Source organism: Telmatherina bonti (genome assembly GCF_933228915.1).
Source record: "Telmatherina bonti genome assembly, chromosome: 14".
NCBI lineage: Eukaryota > Metazoa > Chordata > Actinopteri > Atheriniformes > Telmatherinidae > Telmatherina > Telmatherina bonti.
Genome location: NC_136612.1, coordinates 37,489,349 through 37,507,120, shown reverse-complemented (window position 1 = coordinate 37,507,120; position 17,772 = coordinate 37,489,349). Strand labels below are relative to the sequence as shown.

The following is a 17,772-nucleotide window of genomic DNA, read 5'->3' as shown; positions in this document are numbered from 1 at the left end:
GATGAAGTACTGGGACAGGATGAAGTACTGGATCATGGTGAAGTACTGGATCAGGGTGAAGTACTGGGACAGGATGAAGTACTTGGACAGGATGAAGTATTGGATCAGGGTGAAGTACTAGATCAGGGTGAAGTACTGGTACAGGATGAAGTACTAGATCAGGGTGAAGTACGGGGACAGGATGAAGTACTAGATCAAAGTGAAGTACTGGGACAGGATGAAGTACTAGATCAGGGTGAAGTACTGGGACAGGGTAAAGTCCTTGATCAGGGTGAAGTACTGGGACAGGATGAAGTACTGGGACAGGATAAAGTACTAGATCAGGGTGAAGTACTGGGACAAGATAAATTACTACATCATAGTGAAGTACTGGGACAGGACGAAGTACTAGATCAGGGTGAAGTACTGGGACAGGATGAAGTACTGGATCAGGATGAAGTACTGGATCAGGGTGAAGTACTGGGACAGGATGAAGTACTAGATCAGGGTGAAGTACTGGGACAGGATGAAGTACTGGGACAGAGTGAAGTACTAGATCAGAGTGAAGTACTGGGACAGGATGAAGTACTAGATCATGGTGAAGTACTGGGACAGGATGAAGTACTGGGGCAGAGTGAAGTACTAGATCAGAGTGAAGTACTGGGAAAGGATGAAGTACTAGATCAGGGTGAAATACTGGGACAGGATGAAGTACTGGATCAGGGTAAAGTACTGGGACAGGGTGAAGTACTGGGACAGGGTGAAGTACTGGGACAGGATGAAGTACTGGGACAGGGTGAAGTACTGGGACAGGGTGAAGTACTGGATCAGGGGGAAGTACTGGGACAGGATGAAGAACTAGAACAGGGTGAAGTACTGGGACAGGATGAAGTACTAGATCAGGGTGAAGTACTGGGACACAATGAAGTACTAGATCAGGGTGAAGTACGGGGACAGGATGAAGTACTAGATCAAAGTGAAGTACTGGGACAGGATGAAGTACTGGGACAGAGTGAAGTACTAGATCAGAGTGAAGTACTGGGACAGGATGAAGTACTAGATCATGGTGAAGTACTGGGACAGGATGAAGTACTGGGGCAGAGTGAAGTACTAGATCAGAGTGAAGTACTGGGAAAGGATGAAGTACTAGATCAGGGTGAAGTACTGGGAAAGGATGAAGTACTAGATCAGGGTGAAGTACTCGGACAGGATGAAGTACTAGATCAGAGTGAAGTACTGGGACAGGATGAAGTACTGGATCAGGGTGAAGTACTGGGACAGGGTAAAGTACTGGATCAGGGTGAAGTACTGGGACAGGGTGAAGTACTGGGAAACGGTGAAGTACTGGATCAGGGTGAAGTACTGGGACAGGGTAAAGTACTGGGACAGGATGAAGTACTTGGACAGGATGAAGTATTGGATCAGGGTGAAGTACTGGGACAGGATGAAGTACTGGGACAGGGTGAAGTACTCGGACAGCATGAAGTAATGGGACAGGATGAAGTACTAGATCAGGGTGAAGTACTGGTACAGGATGAAGTACTAGATCAGGGTGAAGTACGGGGACAGGATGAAGTACTAGATCAAAGTGAAGTACTGGGACAGGATGAAGTACTAGATCAGGGTGAAGTACTGGGACAGGGTAAAGTACTTGATCAGGGTGAAGTACTGGGACAGGATGAAGTACTGGGACAGGATAAAGTACTAGATCAGGGTGAAGTACTGGGACAAGATAAATTACTACATCATAGTGAAGTACTGGGACAGGACGAAGTACTAGATCAGGGTGAAGTACTGGGACAGGATGAAGTACTGGATCAGGATGAAGTACTGGATCAGGGTGAAGTACTGGGACAGGATTAAGTACTAGATCAGGGTGAAGTACTGGGACAGGATGAAGTACTGGGACAGAGTGAAGTACTAGATCAGAGTGAAGTACTGGGACAGGATGAAGTACTAGATCATGGGGAAGTACTGGGACAGGATGAAGTACTAGCTCAGGGTGAAGTACTCGGACAGCATGAAGTACTAGATCAGAGTGAAATACTGGGACAGGATGAAGTACTGGATCAGGGTAAAGTACTGGGACAGGGTGAAGTACTGGGACAGGGTGAAGTACTGGGACAGGATGAAGTACTGGGACAGGGTGAAGTACTGGGACAGGGTGAAGTACTGGATCAGGGTAAAGTACTGGATCAGGGTGAAGTACTGGGACAGGGTGAAGTACTGGATCAGGGTGAAATACTGGGACAGGATGAAGTACTGGATCAGGGTGAAGTACTGGGACAGGATGAAGTACTGGGACAGGATGAAGTACTGGGACAGGGTGAAGTACTGGGACAGGGTGAAGTACTGGGACAGGATGAAGTACTGGATCAGGGTGAAGTACTGGGACAGGATGAACTAGAACAGGGTGAAGTACTGGGACAGGATGAAGTACTAGATCAGGGTGAAGTACTGGGACACGATGAAGTACTGGGAAAGGATGAAGAACTAGAACAGGGTGAAGTACTGGGACAGGATGAAGAACTAGAACAGGGTGAAGTACTGGGACAGGATGAAGAACTAGAACATGGTGAAGTACTGGGACAGGATGAAATACTGGGACAGGGTGGAGTACTAGATCAGGGTGAAGTACTGGGACATGATGAAGTACTGGATCAGGGTGAAGTACTGGGACATGATGAAGTACTGGATCAGGGTGAAGTACTGGGACAGGATGAAGAACTACATCAGGGTGAAGTACTGGGAAAGGATAGAGTACTACATCAGGATGAAGTACTGGGACAGGATGAAGTACTAGATCAGGGTGAAGTATGGGGACAGGATGATGTACTAGATCAGGGTGAAGTACTGGGACAAGGTGAAGTACTGGATAAGGGTGAAGTACTTGGAAAGGATGAAGAACTAGATCAGAGTGAAGTACTGGGACAGGATGAAGTACTGGATCAGGGTAAAGTATTGGGACAGGGTGAAGTACTGGGACAGGGTGAAGTACTGGATCATGGTGAAGTACTGGATCAGGGTGAAGTACTGGGAAAGGATGAAGTACTAGATCAGGGTGAAGTACTCGGACAGGATGAAGTACTAGATCAGAGTGAAGTACTGGGACAGGATGAAGAACTGGATCAGGGTGAAGTACTGGGACAGGGTAAAGTACTGGATCAGGGTGAAGTACTGGGACAGGGTGAAGTACTGGGAAAGGATGAAGTACTGGGACAGGGTGAAGTACTGGATCAGGGTGAAGTACTGGGACAGGGTGAAGTACTGGGACAGGGTGAAGTACTGGATCAGGGTGAAGTACTGGGACAGGGTAAAGTACTGGGACAGGATGAAGTACTTGGACAGGATGAAGTATTGGATCAGGGTGAAGTACTGGGACAGGATGAAGTACTGGGACAGGGTGAAGTACTCGGACAGCATGAAGTAATGGGACAGGATGAATTACTAGATCAGGGTGAAGTACTGGTACAGGATGAAGTACTAGATCAGGGTGAAGTACGGGGACAGGATGAAGTACTAGATCAAAGTGAAGTACTGGGACAGAATGAAGTACTAGATCAGGGTGAAGTACTGGGACAGGGTAAAGTACTTGATCAGGGTGAAGTACTGGGACAGGATGAAGTACTGGGACAGGATAAAGTACTGGATCAGGGTGAAGTACTGGGACAGGATGAAGTACTAGATCAGGGTGAAGTACTGGGACAGGATGAAGTACTGGATCAGGATGAAGTACTAGATCAGAGTGAAGTACTGGGACAGGATGAAGTACTAGATCAGGGTGAAGTACTGGGACAGGATGAAGTACTGGGACAGAGTGAAGTACTAGATCAGAGTGAAGTACTGGGACAGGATGAAGTACTAGATCATGGGGAAGTGCTGGGACAGGGTGAAGTACTGGATCAGGGTAAAGTACTGGGACAGGGTGAAGTACTGGGACAGGGTGAAGTACTGGGACAGGATGAAGTACTGGGACAGGGTGAAGTACTGGGACAGGATGAAGTACTGGATCAGGGTAAAGTATTGGGACAGGGTGAAGTACTGGGACAGGGTGAAGTACTGGGACAGGATGAAGTACTGGGACAGGGTGAAGTACTGGGACAGGGTGAAGTACTTGGACAGGATGAAGTACTCGGACAGGATGAAGTACTAGATCAGTGAGAAGTACTGGGACATGATGAAGTACTAGATCAGGGTGAAGTACTGGGACAGGATGAAGTACTGGGACAGGGTGAAGTACTTGGACAGGATGAAGTACTCGGACAGGATGAAGAATTAGATCAGTGTGAAGTACTGGGACAGGGTGAAGTACAGGGACATGATGAAGTACTAGATCAGGGTGAAGTACTGGGACAGGGTGAAGTACTAAGACAGGAGGAAGTACTGGGACAGGGTGAAGTACTGGGAAAGGATGAAATACTGGGACAGGGTGGAGTACTAGATCAGGGTGAAGTACTGGGACATGATGAAGTACTGGATCAGGGTGAAGTACTAGGACAGGATGAAGAACTACATCAGGGTGAAGTACTGGGAAAGGATGAAGTACTAGATCAGGGTGAAGTATGGGGACAGGATGATGTACTAGATCAGGGTGAAGTACTGGGACAGGGTGAAGTACTGGATAAGGGTGAAGTACTTGGAAAGGATGAAGAACTAGATCAGAGTGAAGTACTGGGACAGGGTGAAGTACTGGATCAGGGTAAAGTACTGGGACAGGGTGAAGTACTGGCACAGGGTGAAGTACTGGGACAGGATGAAGTACTGGGACAGGGTGAAGTACTGGGACAGGGTGAAGTACTGGATCAGGGTAAAGTACTGGATCAGGGTGAAGTACTGGGACAGGGTGAAGTACTGGATCAGGGTGAAATACTGGGACAGGATGAAGTACTGGATCAGGGTGAAGTACTGGGACAGGATGAAGTACTGGGACAGGATGAAGTACTGGGACAGGGTGAAGTACTGGGACAGGGTGAAGTACTGGGACAGGATGAAGTACTGGATCAGGGTGAAGTACTGGGACAGGATGAAGTACTGGGACAGGATGAAGAACTAGAACAGGGTGAAGTACTGGGACAGGATGAAATACTAGATCAGGGTGAAGTACTGGGACACGATGAAGTACTGGGAAAGGATGAAGAACTAGAACAGGGTGAAGTACTGGGACAGGATGAAGAACTAGAACATGGTGAAGTACTAGGACAGGATGAAGAACTACATCAGGGTGAAGTACTGGGAAAGGATGAAGTACTAGATCAGGGTGAAGTATGGGGACAGGATGATGTACTAGATCAGGGTGAAGTACTGGGACAGGGTGAAGTACTGGATAAGGGTGAAGTACTTGGAAAGGATGAAGAACTAGATCAGAGTGAAGTACTGGGACAGGATGAAGTACTGGATCAGGGTAAAGTATTGGGACAGGGTGAAGTACTGGGACAGGGTGAAGTACTGGATCATGGTGAAGTACTGGATCAGGGTGAAGTACTGGGAAAGGATGAAGTACTAGATCAGGGTGAAGTACTGGGACAGGATGAAGTACTAGATCAGAGTGAAGTACTGGGACAGGATGAAGTACTGGATCAGGGTGAAGTACTGGGACAGGATGAAGTACTAGATCAGAGTGAAGTACTGGGACAGGATGAAATACTGGATCAGGGTGAAGTACTGGGACAGGATGAAGTACTAGATCAGAGTGAAGTACTGGGACAGGATGAAGTACTGGGACAGGATGAAGTACTGGATCAGGGTGAAGTACTGGGACAGGGTAAAGTACTGGATCAGGGTGAAGTACTGGATCAGGGTGAAGTACTGGGACAGGATGAAGTACTGGATCAGGGTGAAGTACTGGGACAGGATGAAGTACTGGATCATGGTGAAGTACTGGATCAGGGTGAAGTACTGGGACAGGATGAAGTACTGGGACAGGGTGAAGTACTGGATCAGGGTGAAGTACTGGGGCAGGATGATGTACTGGGACAGGGTGAAGTACTGGATCAGGGTGAAGTACTGGATCAGGGTAAAGTACTGGGACATGATGAAGTACTGGATCAGGGTGAAGTACTGGGACAGGATGAAGAACTAGAACAAGGTGAAGTACTGGGACAGGATGAAGAACTAGAACAGGGTGAATTACTGGGACAGGATGAAGTACTACATCAGGGTGAAGTACTGGGACAGGGTGAAGTACTGGGAAAGGATAGAGTACTAGATCAGGATGAAGTACTGGGACAGGATGAAGTACTAGATCAGGGTGAAGTATGGGGACAGGATGATGTACTAGATCAGGGTGAAGTACTGGGACAGGGTGAAGTACTGGATAAGGGGGAAGTACTCGGACAGGGTACAGTACTGGGACAGGATGAAGTACTACATCAGGGTGAAGTACTGGGACAGGATGAAGTACTAGATCAGAGTGAAGTACTGGGACAGGATGAAGTACTAGCTCAGGGTAAGTACTGGGACAGGATGAAGTACTGGGACAAGGTGAAGTACTGGATCAGGGTGAAGTACTGGGACCGGATGAAGTACTAGATCAGGGTGAAGTACTGGGACAGGATGAAGTACTGGGACAGAGTGAAGTACTAGATCAGAGTGAAGTACTGGGACAGGATGAAGTACTAGATCATGGTGAAGTACTGGGACAGGATAAAGTACTGGGGCAGAGTGAAGTACTAGATCAGAGTGAAGTACTGGGACAGGATGAAGTACTAGATCAGAGTGAAGTACTGGGACAGGATGAAGTACTAGATCAGGGTGAAGTACTGGGACAGGATGAAGTACTGGGACAGGGTGAAGTACTTGGACAGGATGAAGTACTCGGACAGGATGAAGTACTAGATCAGTGAGAAGTACTGGGACATGATGAAGTACTAGATCAGGGTGAAGTACTGGGACAGGATGAAGTACTGGGACAGGGTGAAGTACTTGGACAGGATGAAGTACTCGGACAGGATGAAGAATTAGATCAGTGTGAAGTACTGGGACAGGGTGAAGTACAGGGACATGATGAAGTACTAGATCAGGGTGAAGTACTGGGACAGGGTGAAGTACTGGGACAGGAGGAAGTACTGGGACAGGGTGAAGTACTGGGACAGTTTGAAGTCCTGGTACAGGATGAAGTACTGGGACAGGGTGAAGTACTGGGGCAGGGTGAAGTACTGGGACAGGGTGAAGTACTGGATAAGGGTGAAGTACTTGGAAAGGATGAAGAACTAGATCAGAGTGAAGTACTGGGACAGGATGAAGTACTGGATCAGGGTAAAGTATTGGGACAGGGTGAAGTACTGGGACAGGGTGAAGTACTGGATCATGGTGAAGTACTGGATCAGGGTGAAGTTCTGGGAAAGGATGAAGTACTAGATCAGGGTGAAGTACTGGGACAGGATGAAGTACTAGATCAGAGTGAAGTACTGGGACAGGATGAAGTACTGGATCAGGGTGAAGTACTGGGACAGGGTAAAGTACTGGATCAGGGCGAAGTACTGGGAAAGGATGAAGTACTGGGACAGGGTGAAGTACTGGGACAGGGTGAAGTACTGGATCAGGGTGAAGTACTGGGACAGGGTGAAGTACTGGGACAAGGTGAAGTACTGGATCAGGGTGAAGTACTGGGACAGGATGAAGTACTGGATCAGGGTGAAGTACTGGGACAGGGTAAAGTACTGGATCAGGGTGAAGTACTGGATCAGGGTGAAGTACTGGGACAGGATGAAGTACTGGATCAGGGTGAAGTACTGGGACAGGATGAAGTACTGGATCATGGTGAAGTACTGGATCAGGGTGAAGTACTGGATCAGGGTGAAGTACTGGGACAGGATGAAGTACTGGGACAGGGTGAAGTACTGGATCAGGGTAAAGTACTGGGACATGATGAAGTACTGGATCAGGGTGAAGTACTGGGACAGGATGAAGAACTAGAACAAGGTGAAGTACTGGGACAGGATGAAGAACTAGAACAGGGTGAATTACTGGGACAGGATGAAGTACTACATCAGGGTGAAGTACTGGGACAGGATGAAGTACTGGGAAAGGATAGAGTACTAGATCAGGATGAAGTACTGGGACAGGATGAAGTACTAGATCAGGGTGAAGTATGGGGACAGGATGATGTACTAGATCAGGGTGAAGTACTGGGACAGGGTGAAGTACTGGATAAGGGGGAAGTACTCGGACAGGGTACAGTACTGGGACAGGATGAAGTACTACATCAGGGTGAAGTACTGGGACAGGATGAAGTACTAGATCAGAGTGAAGTACTGGGACAGGATGAAGTACTAGCTCAGGGTGAAGTACTGGGACAGGATGAAGTACTGGGACAAGGTGAAGTACTTGATCAACGTGAAGTACTGGGACAGGATGAAGTACTAGATCAGGGTGAAGTACTGGGACAGGATGAAGTACTGGGACAGAGTGAAGTACTATATCAGAGTGAAGTACTGGGACAGGATGAAGTACTAGATCATGGTGAAGTACTGGGACAGGATAAAGTACTGGGGCAGGGTGAAGTACTGGGGCAGGATGAAGTACTGGGACAGGGTGAAGTACTGGGACAGGATGAAGTACTGTGACAGGGTGAAGTACTGGGACAGGGTGAAGTACTGGGACAGGATGAAGTACTGGGGCAGGGTGAAGTACTGGGACAGGGTGAAGTACTGGGGCAGGATGAAGTACTGGGACAGGGTGAAGTACTGGGACAGGATGAAGTACTGGGGCAGGATGAAGTACTGGGACAGGGTGAAGTACTGGGACAGGGTGAAGTACTGGGACAGGATGAAGTACTGGGGCAGGAGGAAGTACTGGGACAGGGTGAAGTACTGGGACAGGATGAAGTACTGGGACAGGGTGAAGTACTTGGACAGGATGAAGTACTGGGACATGATGAAGTACTAGATCAGTGTGAAGTACTGGGACAGGGTGACATACTGGGACATGATGAAGTACTAGATCAGGGTGAAGTACTGGGACAGGATGAAGTACTGGGACAGGGTGAAGTACTAGGACAGGATGAAGTACTCGGACAGGGTGAAGTACTGGGGCAGGGTGAAGTACTGGGACAGGATGAAGTACTGGTACAGGATTAAGTACTGGGACAGGGTGAAGTACTGGGACAGGGTGAAGTACTGAGACAGGATGAAGTTCTAGATCAGGGTGAAGTACTGGGACAGGGTGAAGTACTATATCAGGGTGAAGTACTGGGACAGGATGAAATACTGGATCAGGGTGAAGTACTGGGACAGGATGAAGTACTAGATCAGGGTGAAGTACTGGGACAGGATGAAGTACTCGGACAGGGTGAAGTACTGGGACAGGGTGAAGTACTGGGACATGATGAAGTACTAGATCAGGGTGAAGTACTGGGACAGGGTGAAGTACTGGGACATGATGAAGTACTAGATCAGGGTGAAGTACTGGGACAGGATGAAGTACTCGGACAGGATGTAGTATGGGGACAGGATGAAGTACTAGATCAAAGTGAAGTACTGGGACAGGATGAAGTACTAGATCAGGGTGAAGTACTGGGACAGGATGAGGTACTAGATCAGGGTCAAGTACTGGGACAGGATGAAGTACTGGTACAGGATTAAGTACTGGGACAGGGTGAAGTACTGGGACAGGATGAAGTTCTAGATCAGGGTGATGTACTGGGACAGGGTGAAGTACTATATCAGGGTGAAGTACTGGGACAGGATGAAGTACTGGGACAGGATGAAATACTGGGACAAGATGAAGTACTAGATCAGGGTGAAGTACTGGGACAGGATGAAGTACTAGATCAGGGTGAAGTACGGGGACAGGATGAGGTACTAGATCAGGGTCAAGTACTGGGACAGGATGAAGTACTGGTACAGGATTAAGTACTGGGACAGGGTGAAGTACTGGGACAGGATGAAGTTCTAGATCAGGGTGATGTACTGGGACAGGGTGAAGTACTATATCAGGGTGAAGTACTGGGACAGGATGAAATACTGGGACAAGATGAAGTACTAGATCAGGGTGAAGTACTGGGGCAGGAGGAAGTACTGGGACAGGGTGAAGTACTGGGACAGGATGAAGTACTGGGACAGGGTGAAGTACTTGGACAGGGTGAAGTACTGGGACAGGATGAAGTACTGGGACAGGGTGAAGTACTTGGACAGGATGAAGTACTGGGACATGATGAAGTACTAGATCAGGGTGAAGTACTGGGACAGGATGAAGTACTGGGACAGGGTGAAGTACTAGGACAGGATGAAGTACTCGGACAGGGTGAAGTACTGGGGCAGGGTGAAGTACTGGGACAGGATGAAGTACTGGTACAGGATTAAGTACTGGGACAGGGTGAAGTACTGGGACAGGGTGAAGTACTGAGACAGGATGAAGTTCTAGATCAGGGTGAAGTACTGGGACAGGGTGAAGTACTATATCAGGGTGAAGTACTGGGACAGGATGAAATACTGGATCAGGGTGAAGTACTGGGACAGGATGAAGTACTAGATCAGGGTGAAGTACTGGGACAGGATGAAGTACTCGGACAGGGTGAAGTACTGGGACAGGGTGAAGTACTGGGACATGATGAAGTACTAGATCAGGGTGAAGTACTGGGACAGGGTGAAGTACTGGGACATGATGAAGTACTAGATCAGGGTGAAGTACTGGGACAGGATGAAGTACTCGGACAGGATGTAGTATGGGGACAGGATGAAGTACTAGATCAAAGTGAAGTACTGGGACAGGATGAAGTACTAGATCAGGGTGAAGTACTGGGACAGGATGAGGTACTAGATCAGGGTCAAGTACTGGGACAGGATGAAGTACTGGTACAGGATTAAGTACTGGGACAGGGTGAAGTACTGGGACAGGATGAAGTTCTAGATCAGGGTGATGTACTGGGACAGGGTGAAGTACTATATCAGGGTGAAGTACTGGGACAGGATGAAGTACTGGGACAGGATGAAATACTGGGACAAGATGAAGTACTAGATCAGGGTGAAGTACTGGGACAGGATGAAGTACTAGATCAGGGTGAAGTACGGGGACAGGATGAGGTACTAGATCAGGGTCAAGTACTGGGACAGGATGAAGTACTGGTACAGGATTAAGTACTGGGACAGGGTGAAGTACTGGGACAGGATGAAGTACTATATCAGGGTGAAGTACTGGGACAGGATGAAATACTGGGACAAGATGAAGTACTAGATCAGGGTGAAGTACTGGGACAGGGTGAAGTACTATATCAGGATGAAGTACTGGATTATTGTGAAGTACTGGATCAGGGTGAAGTCCTTGGACACGGTGAAGTACTGGGACAGGATGAAGTACTTGGACAGGATGAAGTACTGGGACATGATGAAGTACTAGATCAGTGTGAAGTACTGGGACAGGGTGACGTACTGGGACATGATGAAGTACTAGATCAGGGTGAAGTACTGGGACAGGGTTCAAGTACTGGGACAGGAGGAAGTACTGGGACAGGGTGAAGTACTGGGACAATTTGAAGTCCTGGTACTTGATGAAGTACTGGGACAGGATGAAGTACTGGGGCAGGATGAAGTACTGTGACAGGGTGAAGTACTGGGACAGGGTGAAGTACTGGGACAGGATGAAGTACTGGGGCAGGGTGAAGTACTGGGACAGGATGAAGTACTGGGGCAGGATGAAGTACTGGGACAGGATGAAGTACTGGGGCAGGATGAAGTACTGTGACAGGGTGAAGTACTGGGACAGGGTGAAGTACTGGGACAGGATGAAGTACTGGGGCAGGGTGAAGTACTGGGGCAGGAGGAAGTACTGGGGCAGGGTGAAGTACTGGGACAAGGTGAAGTACTGGGACAGAACAGGTGAACCACGCGTCTCAGTCCTGTCTTCCTCGTCAGGACGTCCCCAACCACGGGTTCTGTCCTGGTATGAAACTGGAAGCTGTGGACCTCATGGAGCCCCGGCTTGTCTGCGTTGCCACGGTGACACGCATTGTCCACCGGTTACTACGGATACACTTTGACGGCTGGGAGGACGAGTATGACCAGTGGGTGGACTGTGAGTCCCCCGACCTGTACCCGGTGGGCTGGTGTCAGCTGATGGGCTACCAGCTGCAGCCTCCTGCTGTTAATGCAGGTAAACCTCACCTGGTCTGGGGGGAGGAGCGTGGGGCAGGTAATTAAAGTCCTCTCATTGGTTGCTTGCTTCTTCCAGGGTCCAGGGATCTGCACTCAGCATCATCCAGACAGAGGAAGAAGTCACAGCAATACAGAGGACAGAAGAAAAGTAAGTCTCCAGTCAGACCAGACCTGATGGACCTGCATGACCTCATGTCTTTATGGATCCGTCAGACAACAGAAACCGTCTCATTCCCAGAGAGGAAGCTGCCCGTTGCTAAGCGACTGGTCGGACTCTGCGGCGACATGGTGGGAGGAACTCCCAGGAGCCTATCAGGTGATGAGAACGAGACCCCACCCGATTATCCATCACCCCCTCCTCCATCGTCCACAGCTCAGCCGTCCTCTGCTGAACCCGAGACTAGCCGTCCCCCCGAGGGATGTCCAGGTAAATACTGGACCCAGACCGCCACTTCATAAGAGGGGAAAGGTAGAGGACTGAAGGTGGGGGGAGGGTTCTGGTTCCTGAAGCCAAACCAGGAGCTGGTTCCAAAGCCAGTGGTCCGACGGCTGAAGGTTCTGGTTCTGAAGCCGAACCGGGAACTGGTTCCAAAGCCAGTGGTCCGACGGCTGAAGGTTCTGGTTCTGAAGCCGAACCGGGAACTGGTTCCAAAGCCAGTGGTCCGACGGCTGAAGGTTCTGGTTCTGAAGCCGAACCGGGAACTGGTTCCAAAGCCAGTGGTCCGACGGCTGAAGGTTCTGGTTCTGAAGCCGAACCGGGAGCTGGTTCCAAAGCCAGTGGTCCGACGGCTGAAGGTTCTGGTTCTGAAGCCGAACCGGGAACTGGTTCCAAAGCCAGTGGTCCGACGGCTGAAGGTTCTGGTTCTGAAGCCGAACCGGGAACTGGTTCCAAAGCCAGTGGTCGGACAGCTGAAGGTTCTGGTTCTGAAGCCGAACCGGGAACTGGTTCCAAAGCCAGTGGTCGGACAGCTGAAGGTTCTGGTTCTGACGTGACTGTACTGATATATAAAACGTTCTTGTTCAGTTCTTGAGGACCAGAATCCTGCAGGTTTTAGATGTGTCCTGCTCCAACAGACTTGACTAAGTGAAGTGGGTCTCCCCAACAGCCGTGGTGTTTTGGAGCATCTTAAACCTGCAGCATCGTGGCCTGACAGGACCTGAACCGGGACGAAACTGCGGGTTCCCTTCAGTAGTAATAAAGTAGTAGTAGTAAAGTAGTAATAAATAAAAATTCCATGAAGTTTAACCAATGAAAGTCAGATGTTGCTTTTTATCCAGCCTCCAACAGAATTATATAGAAATCATGAAACACAACTGGACAGAAATGATGGTAGCGCTGTGGACGGACGAGACGGAGCTTCTGGAGGACGTCCTGTGGACGGACGAGACGGAGGTTCTACCAGACATCTTGGGATTGTCCGTCTGACTTTAAAGGCCTTTACACACCTGCGGTGTTGTTTATTTGCATGTCTCTCTGTGTAAAGAGGGATCAGCTTGTCTCGACCAGCCTGCTTTGGTTGGACAGATACGCTGCAGGTGAACCAAACATGCAGCTGACTACAACACAAGGCATTGTGGGTAAAACATACGTGATCCACCAGGGCGCCAGAATCTGATCCAAGTTCCAGATCAGCCAGGTCGTTGTCTGGTCTTGATGCAGCAGCTTCTCTGGTTTCTGGTGAAGACTGGAATATCTCGTCTAAAAGCTCTGGTTTGCCTGGTTAGGTGTGATGAGAAGCCAGAGCGTCGGGTTAACCGGGTCCAACGGACCGGAGCGCGGTCTAAAGGCTCGCAACGGGGTCCAACGGACCGGAGCGGGGTCTAAAGGCTCGCAACGGGGTCCAACGGTCTGGTCACATGAACTCTGCAGAAACCTCATGATACTTTACTCTCTGCAGGTTCTGTCATGAGAGAAGAAAAGTTTCCATCTCAGAGGGTTGAGTCAGAGACTAACGGGGCGTCCGGAGGGTTCCTCTCCAACCAGCAGTAGGCGTCTGTCTTCCATCTCCTCCTTCAGCATGAATCATCTGATCCACGTCTGGAATCTTCATCTTTTCATCGGGTTGGTCTTCATCCTTCCTTCCTTCATGTCAAACAAACTGGACCAGCGGCTGAACCAGACGGCAGATCAGAACCTGGACGAAGCAGGTCTGAGGACAGGTTTTCTGGATTAATGTCAGATTTGATGTAAAGTGGCTGTGTTGGATGAAGTCGTCTTCACTCGGAACCGACTCGTCTTCACTCGGAACCGACTCGTCTTCACTCCGAACCGACTCGTCTTCACTCCGAACCGACTCGTCTTCACTCCGAACCGACTCGTCTTCACTCCGAACCGACTCGTCTTCACTCCGAACCGACTCGTCTTCACTCCGAACCGACTCGTCTTCACTCCGAACCGACTCGTCTTCACTCCGAACCGACTCGTCTTCACTCCAAACCGACTCAGCAGTGAAATAATGAGCTGAACTGACTCCTGGTACCTCACAGAGATTTTTAATGTTATTATTAAGAATCTAAAGCGTTTAAAAATCAGAACACGGTTAAATTACATCCCTACTTCCTACTGGGACCAGTTCTCCTGTTCCAGCACGCTACTGGGACCAGTTCTCCTGTTCCAGCACGCTACTGGGACCAGTTCTCCTGTTCCACCACGCTACTGGGACCAGTTCTCCTGTTCCACCATGCTACTGGGACCAGTTCTCCTGTTCCACCATGCTACTGGGACCAGTTCTCCTGTTCCACCACGCTACTGGGACCAGTTCTCCTGTTCCAGCACGCTACTGGGACCAGTTCTCCTGTTCCAGCATGCTACTGGGACCAGTTCTCCTGTTCCACCACGCTACTGGGACCAGTTCTCCTGTTCCAGCACGCTACTGGGACCAGTTCTCCTGTTCCAGCACGCTACTGGGACCAGTTCTCCTGTTCCAGCACGCTACTGGGACCAGTTCTCCTGTTCCACCATGCTACTGGGACCAGTTCTCCTGTTCCAGCACGCTACTGGGACCAGTTCTCCTTGTCCACCACGCTACTGGGACCAGTTCTCCTGTTCCACCATGCTACTGGGACCAGTTCTCCTGTTCCAGCACGCTACTGGGACCAGTTCTCCTGTTCCACCACGCTACTGGGACCAGTTCTCCTGTTCCACCACGCTACTGGGACCAGTTCTCCTGTTCCACCACGCTACTGGGACCAGTTCTCCTGTTCCAGCACGCTACTGGGACCAGTTCTCCTGTTCCAGCACGCTACTGGGACCAGTTCTCCTGTTCCAGCACGCTACTGGGACCAGTTCTCCTGTTCCACCACGCTACTGGGACCAGTTCTCCTGTTCCAGCACGCTACTGGGACCAGTTCTCCTGTTCCAGCACGCTACTGGGACAAGTTCTCCTGTTCCAGCACACTACTGGGACCAGTTCTCCTGTTCCAGCACGCTACTGGGACCAGTTCTCCTGTTCCACCACGCTACTGGGACCAGTTCTCCTGTTCCACCACGCTACTGGGACCAGTTCTCCTGTTCCACCACGCTACTGGGACCAGTTCTCCTGTTCCAGCACGCTACTGGGACCAGTTCTCCTTGTCCACCACGCTACTGGGACCAGTTCTCCTGTTCCACCACGCTACTGGGACCAGTTCTCCTGTTCCAGCACGCTACTGGGACCAGTTCTCCTGTTCCACCATGCTACTGGGACCAGTTCTCCTGTTCCAGCACGCTACTGGGACCAGTTCTCCTGTTCCAGCACGCTACTGGGACCAGTTCTCCTGTTCCACCATGCTACTGGGACCAGTTCTCCTGTTCCAGCACGCTACTGGGACCAGTTCTCCTGTTCCACCACGCTACTGGGACCAGTTCTCCTGTTCCAGCACGCTACTGGGACCAGTTCTCCTGTTCCACCACGCTACTGGGACCAGTTCTCCTGTTCCACCACGCTACTGGGACCAGTTCTCCTGTTCCACCACGCTACTGGGACCAGTTCTCCTGTTCCACCATGCTACTGGGACCAGTTCTCCTGTTCCACCACGCTACTGGGACCAGTTCTCCTGTTCCAGCACGCTACTGGGACCAGTTCTCCTGTTCCACCATGCTACTGGGACCAGTTCTCCTGTTCCAGCATGCTACTGGGACCAGTTCTCCTGTTCCACCATGCTACTGGGACCAGTTCTCCTGTTCCAGCACGCTACTGGGACCAGTTCTCCTGTTCCAGCACGCTACTGGGACCAGTTCTCCTGTTCCAGCACGCTACTGGGACCAGTTCTCCTGTTCCACCATGCTACTGGGACCAGTTCTCCTGTTCCAGCACGCTACTGGGACCAGTTCTCCTGTTCCACCATGCTACTGGGACCAGTTCTCCTGTTCCACCATGCTACTGGGACCAGTTCTCCTGTTCCACCACGCTACTGGGACCAGTTCTCCTGTTCCAGCACGCTACTGGGACCAGTTCTCCTGTTCCAGCACGCTACTGGGACCAGTTCTCCTGTTCCAGCACGCTACTGGGACCAGTTCTCCTGGTCCAGCACGCTACTGGGATGGATGCGGGGTGTGCTTCAGGTGTTGTCTGGATGGGAGCAGATGTTTCAGCTCTGATGGAGAAGATGTGGAAGCTGCCCACGCCAGAGAAGACGGCGTGTTTCTGGATCCTCTTCACACATGACAGAGCTTTAACCTGCATGTGTTGACATCAGGCTGAACTGGGTTCACACTGGTTTGTGGAATCTTCCTGCACTGGTTTCCAGTAGAGAATCATGTTTTTCTAATCATTTCTAATGTTGTAAAAAGAATATATTTGATTTAAAATACCACCACAAGCATTATTTACAAAAACAAGCATAGTTTAAACAGAAAAGCTTTTTGTTTTTACAGCTCTGCACTTATAAATATTACATTATTATTATTATTATTATTATTATTATTATTATCATTATTATTCCAAAAACATGCTGTATATTTATATTTATTAGGTTATTTATCATCAGTAGATAAAGTTTTTACTGAAACTTTTTACCTTCTCAATTTAAACTACAGTTATTTAAAACAGATTAATAGAATTCTATAGTTATTCTCTGCCTTTAATATAAAACAGAAAACAGCTTTTCATATTACAAATTATTAAAGATGAAACATAAATAAACAAACGGATGTTTTAGCTTAAAATGACTGAAACTTACCGATAATTTCACTTTGTTTTGCTTTTATATAAAACGTCTAATATTCAAAGTTTCAGACAGGATCAAACACTTGTTCTAAAATGTCTTCTATCATTGTTTTTTATTTGCAGTTTTAGTTTAGCATTCATTAGCTAGCAGCTAATTTGTTCCTTTTTAACCCAATCAAAATAATATTTAATAATTTAATAAAAAACTAAAAGATTAAAATGTATTTTTAAATCATAAAACTTTTGGATCAGAGTATTATTTCAGTATCTAAGTAACTTTAGCATTTACTCAGAGTTTTTGTTGTGGGATTAAAGTCTGAAAATGTAAAAAATTAAAACATAACTTTCTGGTTTCTATAGAATCCATGATAGTGGCCATGTTTAACATTATTTTTAAAGATAACAGTTTTGTTATTTAAAACAATAAAAACTAAAATATACAAAACAAGACATTAACTGCATTACAGATAACTTCTAACAATTCCTGATTAAATTGTTTTTATTCTAACCCATCTTGAAAAATTAAAATCAGTAACCAGGGTGAAGTATGTCGTCAA

At 48.6% G+C, this 17,772-nt stretch overlaps 1 protein-coding gene across 1 annotated transcript in view; it reads left to right on the top strand.

Moving 5' to 3' along the window:
• LOC306765492 (MBT domain-containing protein 1-like) overlaps nucleotides 1-14,087 on the top strand; it is a 117,726-nt gene extending 103,639 nt beyond the window's left edge. Inside the window, exons 15-18 of the mRNA XM_079252969.1 lie at nucleotides 11,829-12,066; nucleotides 12,145-12,216; nucleotides 12,307-12,495; nucleotides 13,967-14,087. Of these exons, the coding sequence (XP_079109095.1) occupies nucleotides 11,829-12,066; nucleotides 12,145-12,216; nucleotides 12,307-12,495; nucleotides 13,967-14,058 (591 nt within the window). The 3' untranslated portion in view covers nucleotides 14,059-14,087. The remainder of the gene's footprint in view (nucleotides 1-11,828; nucleotides 12,067-12,144; nucleotides 12,217-12,306; nucleotides 12,496-13,966) is intronic.
• The last annotated feature ends 3,685 nt before the right edge of the window (nucleotides 14,088-17,772 follow it).